Source organism: Brachyhypopomus gauderio, chromosome 5 (assembly GCF_052324685.1).
Source record: "Brachyhypopomus gauderio isolate BG-103 chromosome 5, BGAUD_0.2, whole genome shotgun sequence".
NCBI classification, from domain to species: Eukaryota; Metazoa; Chordata; class Actinopteri; order Gymnotiformes; family Hypopomidae; genus Brachyhypopomus; species Brachyhypopomus gauderio.
In genome coordinates this window covers 26,518,516-26,531,898 of record NC_135215.1, presented here as the reverse complement: position 1 = coordinate 26,531,898, position 13,383 = coordinate 26,518,516, and the positions used below count along the sequence as shown (strand labels likewise).

Below are 13,383 nucleotides of genomic sequence, written 5' to 3'. Positions count from 1 at the left end.
TCCAAAATGATCCTACCTAATCACCACAAAATACATTATTTCATTTGGAATAATAGCCAATTTTAACATCAACAAGTGGACTATTTCTAGCGACAATTAAAACTATACGTTTATAGGTCTAATTTAAAACCTAATTATTTGTATCATGTCAAGAAACAAAACTATTTAATGAAAAGAAATAATAAATAATAGCATTTAATAGCATGATGCCCCTTCAAGAAAATACAAGGCTGAGTGGATCCTCTGCTTCTCGCATAGATGCACTGAGCACTTGATCGTGAATGAAATATGAAATAACATTTTGTAATCACTGATAGCTAACCTCTTATTACATTGTTCTGTAATATTAAATTCTAATAATGAAAAAACAAAAAAAGCATTAGCTGTATGGTGTCATTGTTTGGTTTTTTTTACAGGTTGCAATCTAATAAGTAGATGTAATGTAATTAAATGTAATAAACATTTCAAAACAAACGTCTTCGGGGCATTAAAGGTGACTCAATGGTTGTGTGTTTTCCTCCACACGGAACATAGGTGTGGCAGTGTGGGCGGGGCGTACGCCGTCTAGGGGCGGAAAGACCTACAGGCTAATTAAAACTGACGTAGCTGGCCTGGTCAACGGTAGTCGGCGTAAACCAGTGTCTCGTCGGGTCGGCTACCTAGACAACGGTTCCGTTTACGCTGAGGCAAACTCGGTCAACCATTCTTTACATTAAAATTAATAAAAACGAGGTGTTTCAGCCCTGCCCTACGCGCTATGTTTCACTGTCTAGATAAGGATGCCAACTGAGTAACAATTATTCAAATAGTTTGTATTTGATCCAATGCGAAGACAATGGAATATTTAACCTAAACTGGAAAAAAAAAGTTTTCACGTGCATAAAGCACATACTAAATAGTCTAAATGTGTACTAAATGCTGAAAATTAAATAAGACACCATTCTTGAAAACAGCAGTAGGTGGGCGTGTCAACGAGACGGAGGAAAAATAGTTGTCGGTCGGTAAAGCTGATACGACGTTATTCGAGCTTCCGAATGACAAGCTCGTTTTTGCACAAAAAAACCCAACAAAAACATCCAGCTGCTTTGAAGGAGTTATTAGGTCATTGTTCCTCCTCAAAACAGATTAGGGCTAGTGCATGACATGAACCACTTCAGAACCACTCTTACACTCTACTGAAGAGTATAGTATATTCATCAAATGCAGAAAACATGCCATGTGTAATGTCAGACCAAATGTGCAAGAAAATGGTTTGTTGCATTACATGGAGATCAATATGTCTCAAAGGACAAGCAATCTGCATTTTATATGCACATTGTCTGACAGTTAGTAATCAATGTAATCAAAGCAGTGCCCTAAAACAAAAGGCAAAGCCTGTAACCTGTAGAAAAAACGAACATTGTATTTCTGTTTATATGGGTGACTGTAAAACTCCTGAAGGCACATGCCAGACCACAGTAGAAGATACACAATCAAAAATTATTTGGTGTACTCATTTATTTTTAAATGAGGAACTTTTCAGAGGTAATTAGAAATATTTAGGTGCTCATACATGTCAAAACAAAGCAACAAAAGGAAAAAAGTTCTTAATGGCACGAAATGAAAACCAACATAACATTCCTAAAGGCACCTCCATAACGGATCACAAAAAAGTGAAGTGAAACAGTACTGTGACTCATCAGGGCCAGAATCAGAAAGGCAGCAATGAGCAACACGTCCGCACGGCCCCACCAAGCACATGGACAATTAGATGGGTGTTTGCGTGTGTGGATGAAAGGTTTTGCATTCTTCAAGTCAGACTGGGAAGATGACTTCGGCTCTATGGCAGCCACGAGTCCATCTAAACAAAATCATCTCTGGATCCAGCTCAAGTTTACTTTGAAACAGCACACCAGTAAATCAGTGCAACCCCTGAATACTTTTCCTTGGTACATGTGAATGAAAAAAAGAAATTCTACAGGAAGGACTGTGTGAAAATCTCGCATTGATTTTACAAACTGGACATAAATGGTAAGAGGGTAGAGTGAAGGGCACAAATGATGAGGGAGGATGTTCAGGGACGCAGAGTTTAAAGGAATCGTGAGATCCATAGCACTGGGTCTATTGTAGTATATTTAAATAAAAAACATAAAAAAGAGGAAGTGGAACTGTGACAGCACAACAAACAAAGCCACAGCCATTACTCTCTGGTGATAGGATACTTTAGTGTTGAAAAATTGTGCCATATAAAATAAATTATATTACTCACTGTATCAAGTTAAAAAGTTCTTAGCTATTAAACTAGAAACAGTTAAAATTCATCATGTCGTACTAACGCTTCTCCAAAATCAGTCGCTTGACTACCCACAAACAAGTCATACTTGTTGAGTATTTCTTCTTTGGTCAGTTTGCCATCCTGAAAGAAATAATAGACAGCATTAATTGTTAATTAACAAAGCTTGGTATGTTAAAAGCAAACATGCTTCTGAGATGTATGGCAACAGAAAAGCATTTTCTTGTCCTTCAGGAAACCAATTTAGGAAGAGTTTGTTCCTCATAACTCAACCGTAGTGAACTTAGTGGCATCTGCCTAACCCACCTTGTTGGAGTCTGACTCATACACCAAGTGTTTGGCCTCAGCTTCTGCATGGTCATAGTCTGCAGGCAGGATCCAGTCCATCGTCTCCTCTTTGTCCATCTTCCCATCCTTATTCTTGTCTCGGAATTCAGAGAACTGCTCACGCTCCGTAGCCACCCACTCTGGTTCGTCCATTTCATCTTCGTGGTTGTACATGTCACCTGTCATTCACACAAAAACACAGAGCTCTAAGAGCCATCTTAAAATATTGTTCTTTCCTTCCTGTTTTTCCACAAGGCCAGTAAAATTTTGTTGGAGAGAATGCAGGGAATCTACCTGTGATCTACCTGTTTTTACCATCCTACGCAGGAAAGAGGCTGTTTGTTCATTTGTGTTTTATTCTTTTACTTAATCTTGTCTCACCACTTACCAATATACTCTTCCAGGTCAATAAAACCATCGCCATTTTTATCAATGTCCTCTATGGTCTCCTAACAGGAACAGAGACAAGGCAGACACTGGTTAAGGTAACGTCAAGAACACAAAAGTCATGTCATAAAGATGGTTGGCATAGAACATTATAGAAGGAAAACAATACACTCAAAGACTACAAAAGAGTGTTTGTTAAACCTACCAGCACAACGATTTCCTTCATGTGTTCATATTCCTCTGGGTGAAGGAAGGAAGTGAACTCCTCCTTATCTGCAATGTGATCTTCATTTCTGTCCGCCATCTTGAAGCGGCGCTCATCCCTGGCCATCATCTGCTTGTAGTTGTACCCATCATCTGGCTCAGGGTCATCTACCGGGGGCACAAACAATTCCTGTCCACTAAAATGGCGTTTAGCTCGTCACTATTCAGAATGAGTGTGTGCCCACTTACTGCTGGCATCTAACATGATTTTATGTTGAATAAAATGGTATTACATTCTAATGAATAAAATACTACATTCTTAAACGCACCCAGGTAGGACCCATACGTGACATTTTTGTACTCATCCCAGGAGATCATGGCATCATTGTTTAAGTCGAAATCTTTCCATTGCCTCTCTACGTTGTCATAGATGTACTTTTTCTGAGCTTTTTTAATCCACGTCTTTAGCTCCATCTCCGTGACAAAGCCATCTTGATCAGCATCTATTTTTTCCACAATTTTCCTACACAACACAAAGGGGAAGATGGTGATATAATGTGCAGAGAAAGAAGCACCCTCTTACCAAGCACCACTTTATTCACACCCTATGTCATTAATCTCATTTATTCAGACCCTATCTCATTTATCAGATCCTATGTCATTGATCGGAACCTACCTCATTGATCTCATTCAATCACCCTCATAGATCAGACCCTATCATTGATCTCATTTAATCACTCTCTCATAGATCAGACCCTATCTCATTGATCTCATTTATTCAGACCCTATCTCATTGATCTCATTTATTCAGACCCTATCTCATTGATGATTCCAGCATCTCTCGCCCACGGGCCATCCTGGCAGTACTCACCCAAGCCTGTCCTTGCTCTCCTCTGGGGTTAGGTCATCGAAGGACTTTGCAGCCTCCTCGCCAAGGAAGGCGTCATGGTCGTAGTCAAAGTTCTCCGCATCATTGTGCTCCTTGCTGCTGAGCACCGCATCATGGTGAACACGGTCCTTCTTCTCCGTGGGCTTGCTGGAGCCGTAGACCACACACAGTGCAAAACACATCAGCAGAGGGCGGATCTCCATCGTTGTCGCTGGAGCTCTGTGGCATGACATAAAAATCAGCATGCAAGCATCCAGATTTGACCACGGAACTGACAAACTGTATTCTATGGGCATCTGTACAGTGGTGCATTAGTTGTTAGTTTTGGTCCTGACCGTCTGACCTCCAAGGTCTCAACTCTGTAAAATCATAAACTGAATGGTTATTTTCTAGTGACAGTTATATATATTTGTGGTGAGTGAAAACAGCCCAGCTGTGGGTTAAAGCAAGTTCAGATGTGAAAACTGGGAACACCATTACCCTGTCCAATTTTAATCAAGGAACTGGATATGTTATGTTCTAACAAATACTTAACTAGGTTATTAACGTAGGTTAACTGAGGAATCCCTCACCCGAAGTTTACGTAATGGTAAGTTGTCATTTGTAATAAAATATTCTGGGGAAAGGGCACGCAATTAAATGTTTTCTGATAGGTTATACATCACTTGCAAAAAGAATATAACAGTAATTCCAAGAACCTCAGCTGACCTGCAGCAGAATACATAACCACCTCCCAAAGTTACGCCCATCATGTCTACAATGTTATGCTTTCACGTGTTAGAAAGACACAAGTTACTAAATGTAAAACATGTCAGTCCACCATCTAACAGAATCAGGTAGGTATCTGGGCCAAACTGTCTTTACTGTCTAAACGTCCAACACTAGGCTAGCTAGTCAGACAACCCATTACCAAACTGCCTTCATTCTAAAGTACAAGATAACTTAGCTAACTGGAAAGCTAGCAAGTTCATCAGGCAGGACCCTACGGTATTTGAACGTGGACAAGTAAGCTAAGAAAAAGACCTGCCTGGCCAGTCATTTAGTTAGTTTGGTGGGTTAGTTAGCTTAGCTAGCTAGAACGCTAATGCAACAGCTAACATATTGGATAGCTAGCCAACATACCGTTAGTTGACCGGATATTTTAACATTGGATAGAGTAGCTAGCTAGATAATAAAAAAAACAACCAGCCTATTTGCTCTTCAAAAATCAGAATAATATTTCACTGTAATAGTACATAGGGGTAGTTAGGTTAATTACTCACGACGTTGCAAATCCGAGCGACTGTATATGAGTTAAGGCAGCTTAGATATGGTTATTAAAAAGATCCTCGACCGCCGAAGCGTTTACTATACACACCCCTGTCTCCAACACAGAGGTACTACCCAAGGAACCAATCACAGCCCGAATAGAGTATCCCAGCTCATTCATTGGTCCACTTCAGCACGACGAGAACTATATGCAACCAGTCTAAAATGTTTATTGCAACGCGAATTTTACGCACTAGGTTTTGATTGGTCAGCCTTTTGCACTTGTCCAATGAACACCTTAAGTTGGATACAGCGATTCGCTCACCGTTTATATTTTGTTTTAGCTTTGTGCGCGTTCGAGGTATACCGTCTGATTGGGTACGACTTGCCACGTCCCCAAATTTGAGGTGAATGCTGAGTTTCCTTTCTGTGCTTCTCGAAAAGTCTAACGACCATCATAGGTTTACATTTAATAACCTATTGTGTGTAGCATATAACCTAAATTCTCTTCTTTAAACACAGCCTTTACATTAAGGTATGAACACGTCCTCACAGCGACACTCTGTGCCCTCAATATGTACATAAGCAAATTATATATATATTCCCACCAGACACTTTATTGGAAACATTTAACTTGCGCCTATATAACCCACCATTTTAATAGGAATACTAATCTTTAACATGCATAATGCACAGAAGAAACACCAGAAGGCACTTCTGCTTGAGAACAGCTCATTTAATTAATTTCTCACACAAACCAAGCGGAGGAGTACTAATAGGGGAAAATGAAGGAAGCTGTAACAGAGAAGGTAAACAGATTTTCAATATGCTAATAAGCCAAACAGAAAAACGATATACTGTACTGAACCAATCAGAACATTTCTATCTAACATTTAAGAATTAATATTTTAAGACATTTAATATATTACAGAATGCAGGGAAGCACTCAGCACCATGGCCAATCTGTCCTTCCAGCCCTGCTTTGCGTTTCTTTCTGACTGAGATGTCTCCCTCCCCTCAAGGATCGGCTTTGCCTGGCGACCGATCATGCTACTGCAGCCTCTACACACCCTGGATGGGTGCGGGGTGTCCGCTCCTTGGTAGCCAGTGCCCCAGAAGATGCTTTTTCTCTGCCAGTGATACTTGACTAGGATCATGGTTTATTCCTAACCACCTGGTGTACAGTATGTTGCTGTGAGTTGCTTCCCACCCAAGCTGCATTTCCTAGCAGTGGAGCTGAAGCTGAACGTTGTTCATTTTGGAGGCTGTGTGCCTCTTAGCGTGCAGCCCTGCTTCTGTTTCTAAACTCGTTCAGGTGTTTGGCATTGAGTGCCACACTGTCCTCTCTACCATCATGCTTATCTGCTCTTTCAAGTCTCGATAAGACTTCCTCCACCTGCCTGAAATGTTGCTGGAGGGCCATGGTCATGGCCGTCAGGTGGCAAATATATCAGTAATGCATGATTCCCTTCCATTGCCAGACACAACTGCATCATGTTGACAGCAGTGCGGAATATGGGTCCCGAGTGCCGTCACCACTGTATGGTGGTAGGTGGATGTGTGAAGTCTCTTCCAGAGTCATCTCAAGCCAGACCCTACTGTGCTTCTGTTCTGGTCGACGTCCCGAGTCACCTTGCTCTCAGCTGGCTGGCCCAAATACCTTCATGTGCTGCTGCTCCACTGTTACACAAATGGTGGCTCCATCTCTCTACTGCCACCATGGTAGCTGTGAAGACATTTCTGCTTTCTACTCTATTTTAGAGCTCACATACAAAAATCTGAAAGTAATGGCTGAAAGAGGAAATTGAGTATAACTAAAAGGAACACACAACTAAAAGGAACATGCAATGAGTCTTCACAGTGAGCTCAGATTTTCTGTTTTTGGCCTGCAAGGTCAAATGATCATTGTTGGATCCCTGAGCAAGCCCCTTAACCCTTAACTGCTTGAGCATTAAAACATTAAATGGTTGTGGTGATCAGGTTTTGGTTTACAGATTTTTTTTGTCACTGTGAAGACGAAGACTCAAACAAAATGGCATTGACTGCCTATAAGACCTTACGTCTGGTATGAACATAGTGATTTCAACATTTTTATTGTGTAGTAAAATGATCTGAATGATTCAATGTTCTGAGCATAGACCAATGTATGTTTTAGGACATGTAACGTGTTACATAAAACAATTATAAATACAATAAAACATTTTAGACATATTCTGAAATATATAAAATGTCAACACCATTGCCTATTACTTTTTATCTTACGGTTTCTCTCAACTGCTTTGGTGCATTTCTCTCATCAGAATTAAATTTCTCATAACTGCTAAATTTAACCTCCACAAGATTGAATCATTTGTGCACATCATAGTAGCAATTTCTCATTCCTCCCAACAAATTGCAAATGCTTTTGAACATGGATCAATTGCTTCCACACAATTCTCTGCTGTTTTATACATTATCATTTGCCTATGTCATGTCAGTCAAAATGAACTATACTTATGAATGCTGAAGTCATTCCATATGAAACTAAAAGTCCTCATTTCATTGCTTGAAACAATACAGAGTGCGTATTATTTCCAAAATACTGTGACATAGAAATGGAAGGTCTCCATCATGGAAGAGGGGTGAGGATGTGTAGAGGAAGGAGAAGGGGTCAGAACAGGGGAAGAGGAAGACGAGGCAGAGTACATAGACAGATGTATGAATGAAATTAGGCCTACAATTGCAGACCATGTAGTCAATGATGCCCTCAGAGGCTGAGGCTGGTTGAAGGGTGCGGCCAAATGTTGGGAGAACCTCTGTAATTTCATCGGGAGAACAGGTGTGTAATATTGGACAGTAACTCAGCACTAAACACTCCACCACTGTCACTATGAGCTCACTTTTTGCATTTTACAATTATACTTACACCTTTATTGCAGCACAAATTTACTGTATTGCAGTGTTACAGTAAAGGTTTGCCATATTTACAGTATTTACTGTACATTACTGTCATTTTACACCTTTTACTCCACAACAAGTGAAAGCCATTAGTGCAATGGTGATTGCAAACAATGCCCTATAATTGAGAGACAGAAAGCAATGTTATAGAGGACGACAATATTTTTGGGGACATATGATTCAATTACAGTGTCTACAATTGACAGAGTGCTCAGGAGAAATTAAATGCACATGAAACATTTGTACAGTGTGCCATTTGAATGGAACAGTGATGAAGAAGATCTGTCACCAGTATGTACAGGTAAGACATTTACTCTAATGTACAGTGTTGTAAAATGGTTATTTTGTGCAGTGCCATGCAACATTTTTATTTTATTTAACCTTTATTTAACCAGGTAAAATCACACTGAGTTACAATAACTCTTCTCCCAGGGAGTCCTGGCCAAGATTTGCAGAATAGTTTCAAACATACATACATAACATAGTTACATACAATATCACTGTGCACACAACACAATTTCTGCCTCACAAACATCAATTTTGAAAACAACATTTTTCAACCAGTTAACTCTAATAAATCTTTGAAACTATTAAGAGAGGGTAAGAAGTCTAAGTTTAAGATATCTTGACACTCATTCCAAACATGAGGCACATACGATGAAAAGGCAATTTTACCCAACTCTGTTCTTACTAATGGGGTAAGAGCAACTTATTTTTTGATCTTGTATTATATAAATTAGTTTTAAATGAAAGTAGATTCGAAATACATGAAGGCATTTTCCCCATAAGGGCCTTTGCAATAAAAATCAATACATGATACTTTCTTCTAATACAAAGTGAGGGCCAATGTACCATTTCATACAAGGACCAACGGTGAGTCCTAGCAGTCGCGCCTGTAATAAAGCACAAGGCTGAATGATATAATAATGATATATCTAGTTTTTTTAGTAAGGACAAAAATGCATGATGCATGGCAGTTCATACTGTAAATATGTTGTCCAATATGCATTATGTTAATCAGGGCATGTTATAGTTTTCACTCTGGAGCTGGAGGCCAGAGAATCACTGCACACATTCATATACGCTGATGAGGCAGATTTCAATTTGGCAAAAGGTAGAAGGTGTGGAAGAAATTGAGGTGCCAGGTCAACGAGGAGGGAATATTACAATACAGTGCAGCCAGATCAGAAAACAGCATCCTCACCCATTGGACTTTTTCAGACACTCCTTACAAAGACATAATCCCTGAGATGGGTCTGAATGGAGACCATTTGAACAAGTATGTTGTAACATGGCATAATGTGCATTTTTAGCACCGAGACTTGGTCAGACAGTGGTTTGCTGGTGGAATATCTCCCTTCCTCCTTTTTTCCTTCTGCCTAGAGGTGGAAGGTAAATGACCGGCATCCGCATACCAAAATAGTGATGTGAGAAATGCACCAAGGTGACCGAGAGAAACTATAGTCACTTGTGAGACACAAATATGAGCAACGGTCAACTTCAACAGTTTAGTGTGGTCCACAATGCCCAATAACAAGCCTAAAAATGTATTTAAAAGAAACTGGCCAGTTTGACAAATTCAAGTGGATAAGTAGCTGCTTTTTGATAAACAACATGTAGTCTGTCAACATGAGACTGATGTTGCCTTTCCGTATGCATGTCTATAGCACTGCATTCAATAATACATGGTAGCAGTTCCCCAAGGATTTCATGTATCAGCAGGTCGTCCACAGCAAAACTGCATAGCCTACCTATAGCTCTGAAGACATTCATTACAAAACCAACAAGGATCATTTACGTCCAATATGCTTTTTAGCCGCATTCCTGATCCGAGGAACGGAGACATTCTGCACAGTGCCGTCGCTTGATGTCCAGTGGTTCTCTGACTTGGCATACATCAAACCCCCAACAGAATCAGCCATGTTATAGATTGTCGCTAAAATGGAAAGCGCAGTTCCGATGAAGTACCACTCCAGCAGGTTAGCAGGCATGTCCACTGCGTCTAGCTAAGCTACCTAAAAGAAACGAAAATCAAAGAAAAAACATCATTTAAACAAAATATTTAAGGACTTAATGGTCAAAACGTCAGCAAAAATAGTCACATAAAACTCGAGCTTCCTACCTTCCCAAATATATCAATTGATTACTGTAGTTTTCAGAAGCAGGATGTAATCTGTCCAGTGTAGTTCCTGGATTTTAAGACGGTTGGGAACACGACATGAGTTTGTTGAATCACGGGAATTTCCGAGGACTTTCCGCGGTACTACTGGCTATAAAGTAATACAGAGCTACATTTACGCAACTTGGAGCCTTTCTTTTATACTTTAAATGTGATTCAAGCTTTACATACAAAAAGTAGGAAAGCCATTTAAAAAATCCAAAATAGTCGTTTTTAATAAAAGTAAAGAATCATTTTATAGGCTTAGTTATAACATAAAGGTTTTAAGATTGGCTATTAAATGTAACAAATCTAAGTACTTATTTAGAGAAACGTTTAAAAAAGCCAATTTTAGCGGTTGTCATTAAGCAGTTCCATTATCGTTTCTCAGTCGCTTTGGTGCATTTCTCGCATCACTATTTACACAACAGTAAGTACAAAACGTGTTGATAACCTGCAAAATCGTGTCACATGCTCAAACCGGATAGTTCACACTTCAAAAGCAAGATGTCATGTTTTCATTTTGACAGTTCAATCTAAATGTTGCAATTGCCAAAAGTCAGATAAATGGTGACACTACCTGAAAATGCTCAAGACTGCACTTTATACTATTAGTACACCCATTTGAAATCTACAGTTTTGTTACACATTACTTTATTTAGTGAGATAAATGAGTACCATGCACTCAATATGTATGTGTATCCTCTTTGCAATTCTAATTTTTTCACAGCATTGTACAAAAATAAAGTTGTTACAACAAACATAAGAAGCACCCTTTTGGTAGAGCTGTGCACAATTGTAAACAATATTGCAGTACATGTTGCAACTGAATTGAAACATACATAAAGAGTGTCTAAAAAGTCCTATGGGTGAGGACGCCATTTTCTGAGATGGCTTCACACATTGTAATATTCCCTCATTGACCTGGGACGTCAATGGTTGCTCACAGTCCAATGAGATTTCTTCTGTTTGCAATCACTGTTGCACAAGTTGTGGAGTAAAAGGGGTAGAATTAGTAAAATTACAGTAATGTACAGTAAATACTGTAAATATGGCAAATCTTTACTGAAACACTATAATACAGTAAATCTGTGTTGCAATAAATGAGCAATTAAAAATGTAAAAAGTGAGCTCATAGTAGAGATACTGTCCAATATTACACACATGTTCTCCTGATGAAATGTCAATGTGAGGCCGTTATTGACTACATGGTCTGCAATTGTCTGCAATTTCATTCATACATCTGTCTATGTACTCTGCCTCGTCTTCCTCTTCCCCTGTTCTGACCCCTTCTCCTTCCTCTACACATCCTCACCCCTCTTCCATGATGGAGACCTTCCATTACTATGTCACAGTATTGTGGAAATGATACACACTATTTCCTGCTCAGTTCATATATTCTTGCCAATTGAGGGTTCATCTCTGAATAAATGTGGAGAAGTGGCATATCATTGGTTACAACTAATGCTTCAAACAGTCCACATAACAGACACATGATAATGTGTCTGCAGAAAATTGAATGGAAGCAAATGAATCAGTCTTGTGGAGGTTGAACTGTTATGAGAATTTTTATTCTGAGCAGAGAAATGCACCGAAGCAATTGAGAAAAACAGTAGTAGTATTTGCCGCCCTCTATAGGTCAAATACAAGTTGGAAACATTATGTAGCAGAACATGGCTAGTTGAAAGAGTAGCTACAGTATGATGTCATACTGAATGGAACCCAGGTGTCATTTTTTATTGAAACATTAGTTTCACCTTCAGCCTTTCATCTGATTATCACGGCCTGTCCTCACTTTGTCAGATACCAGCAGTCGTTTCCTGCATTGGCGGACTGCGCATCTACTGTGTATTTCTGTTCATTCCCTTGCTTTATACACTTTCTTCATACGTACATTATGTTGATACCTATGGACATCGCACCACAACACTGTTCAATGTGTCTGTAAACAATAGGAAAATGTGTTTTGTTATCCATTAAAACATGCAACAACAACAAAAAATCTTACAATTTTTTTTTTTTACATTTAGCAATTAGGTCAGACGTGGTGTATTAAAACCTTTTAATCTAACAAAGCAGGAAACATGTAATTAGTCCAGAAGCATGTACAGTGCTCCTAATAGCAATGTGTTATTTTAGCTGTTACAAATTTGCTTAGAAGTCACCTGACCAACACACACACTGACCACTCAACCTAACCCAATAGCTGAGCACACCCAGGTCATGTGGCTGTTTCTGAAAAATTCAATTTAGAGAACAAAGCTTTCCACATGAGACTCATGTTTACTGCAACCACACGACACATAGAGAAAAAAGCCTGTCGCCAGCTACAAATCAAAGCCTTTTCAGTTCCACAATAACCACAATATTGTTTTCTGTCCAGTAGCAGTGGGTCTAAATGCTCAATGTAGACCGAGCTGCAGGACAGCCAAGGCCTCTTTAAACTGCAAAGAGGATTATCAAGGTGCTTAAGGCACTTCAGATCTCTGGTATCTGTAGATGAGCCTTTTCAGAGGAGTCTGTGGAGACAGAGTAAGCCGAGGACGTATCTGTTTGTGAACAGTTTACCAGTGTCTTGCTTGCTACTCTTAAAAGTGTTCATAACTACTGCACTTTATGATGAACTATAAGCTTGGCACCATTTCAGGCACATGCACAAATATACACATACATAGGGGAAGCAGCGATGGTGTATCAGAAGTGAATGTATTTAAGTGCGCCATTTCTACTGTAGGTTCCATCCACTACAATAATTCTCTGCTCAGAGAGAGAAAAAGACAAAGAGAGACAGAGATAGTAATGTGCTCCTGACATAAAAACAAACAACTGAGCCAGAGAGAGAGAGAGAGAGAGAGAGAGAGATAAGCACTCAGTGGGATAAAAACCCCATACAGTTGTACTGTCTCAGTGCCCTGTGCTTCTGCTCCCTGCCAGAGGGACCCAGAGCTGGGACTCCTCCAC

General features: G+C 39.6%; 1 protein-coding gene across 1 annotated transcript; it reads right to left on the bottom strand.

The window, feature by feature from the left end:
- Positions 1-1,485: 1,485 nt before the first annotated feature.
- Positions 1,486-5,485, bottom strand: calua (calumenin a). Its single transcript, XM_077006760.1, has 7 exons — positions 5,342-5,485; positions 4,062-4,298; positions 3,520-3,713; positions 3,192-3,358; positions 2,988-3,048; positions 2,579-2,778; positions 1,486-2,395 (listed from the first exon to the last, which is right to left on the bottom strand). Exons 2-7 carry the CDS (start codon positions 4,280-4,282, stop codon positions 2,291-2,293), a joined length of 948 nt encoding a protein of 315 aa, XP_076862875.1. The 5' UTR covers positions 4,283-4,298; positions 5,342-5,485; the 3' UTR covers positions 1,486-2,290.
- Between the last annotated feature and the right edge of the window lie 7,898 nt (positions 5,486-13,383).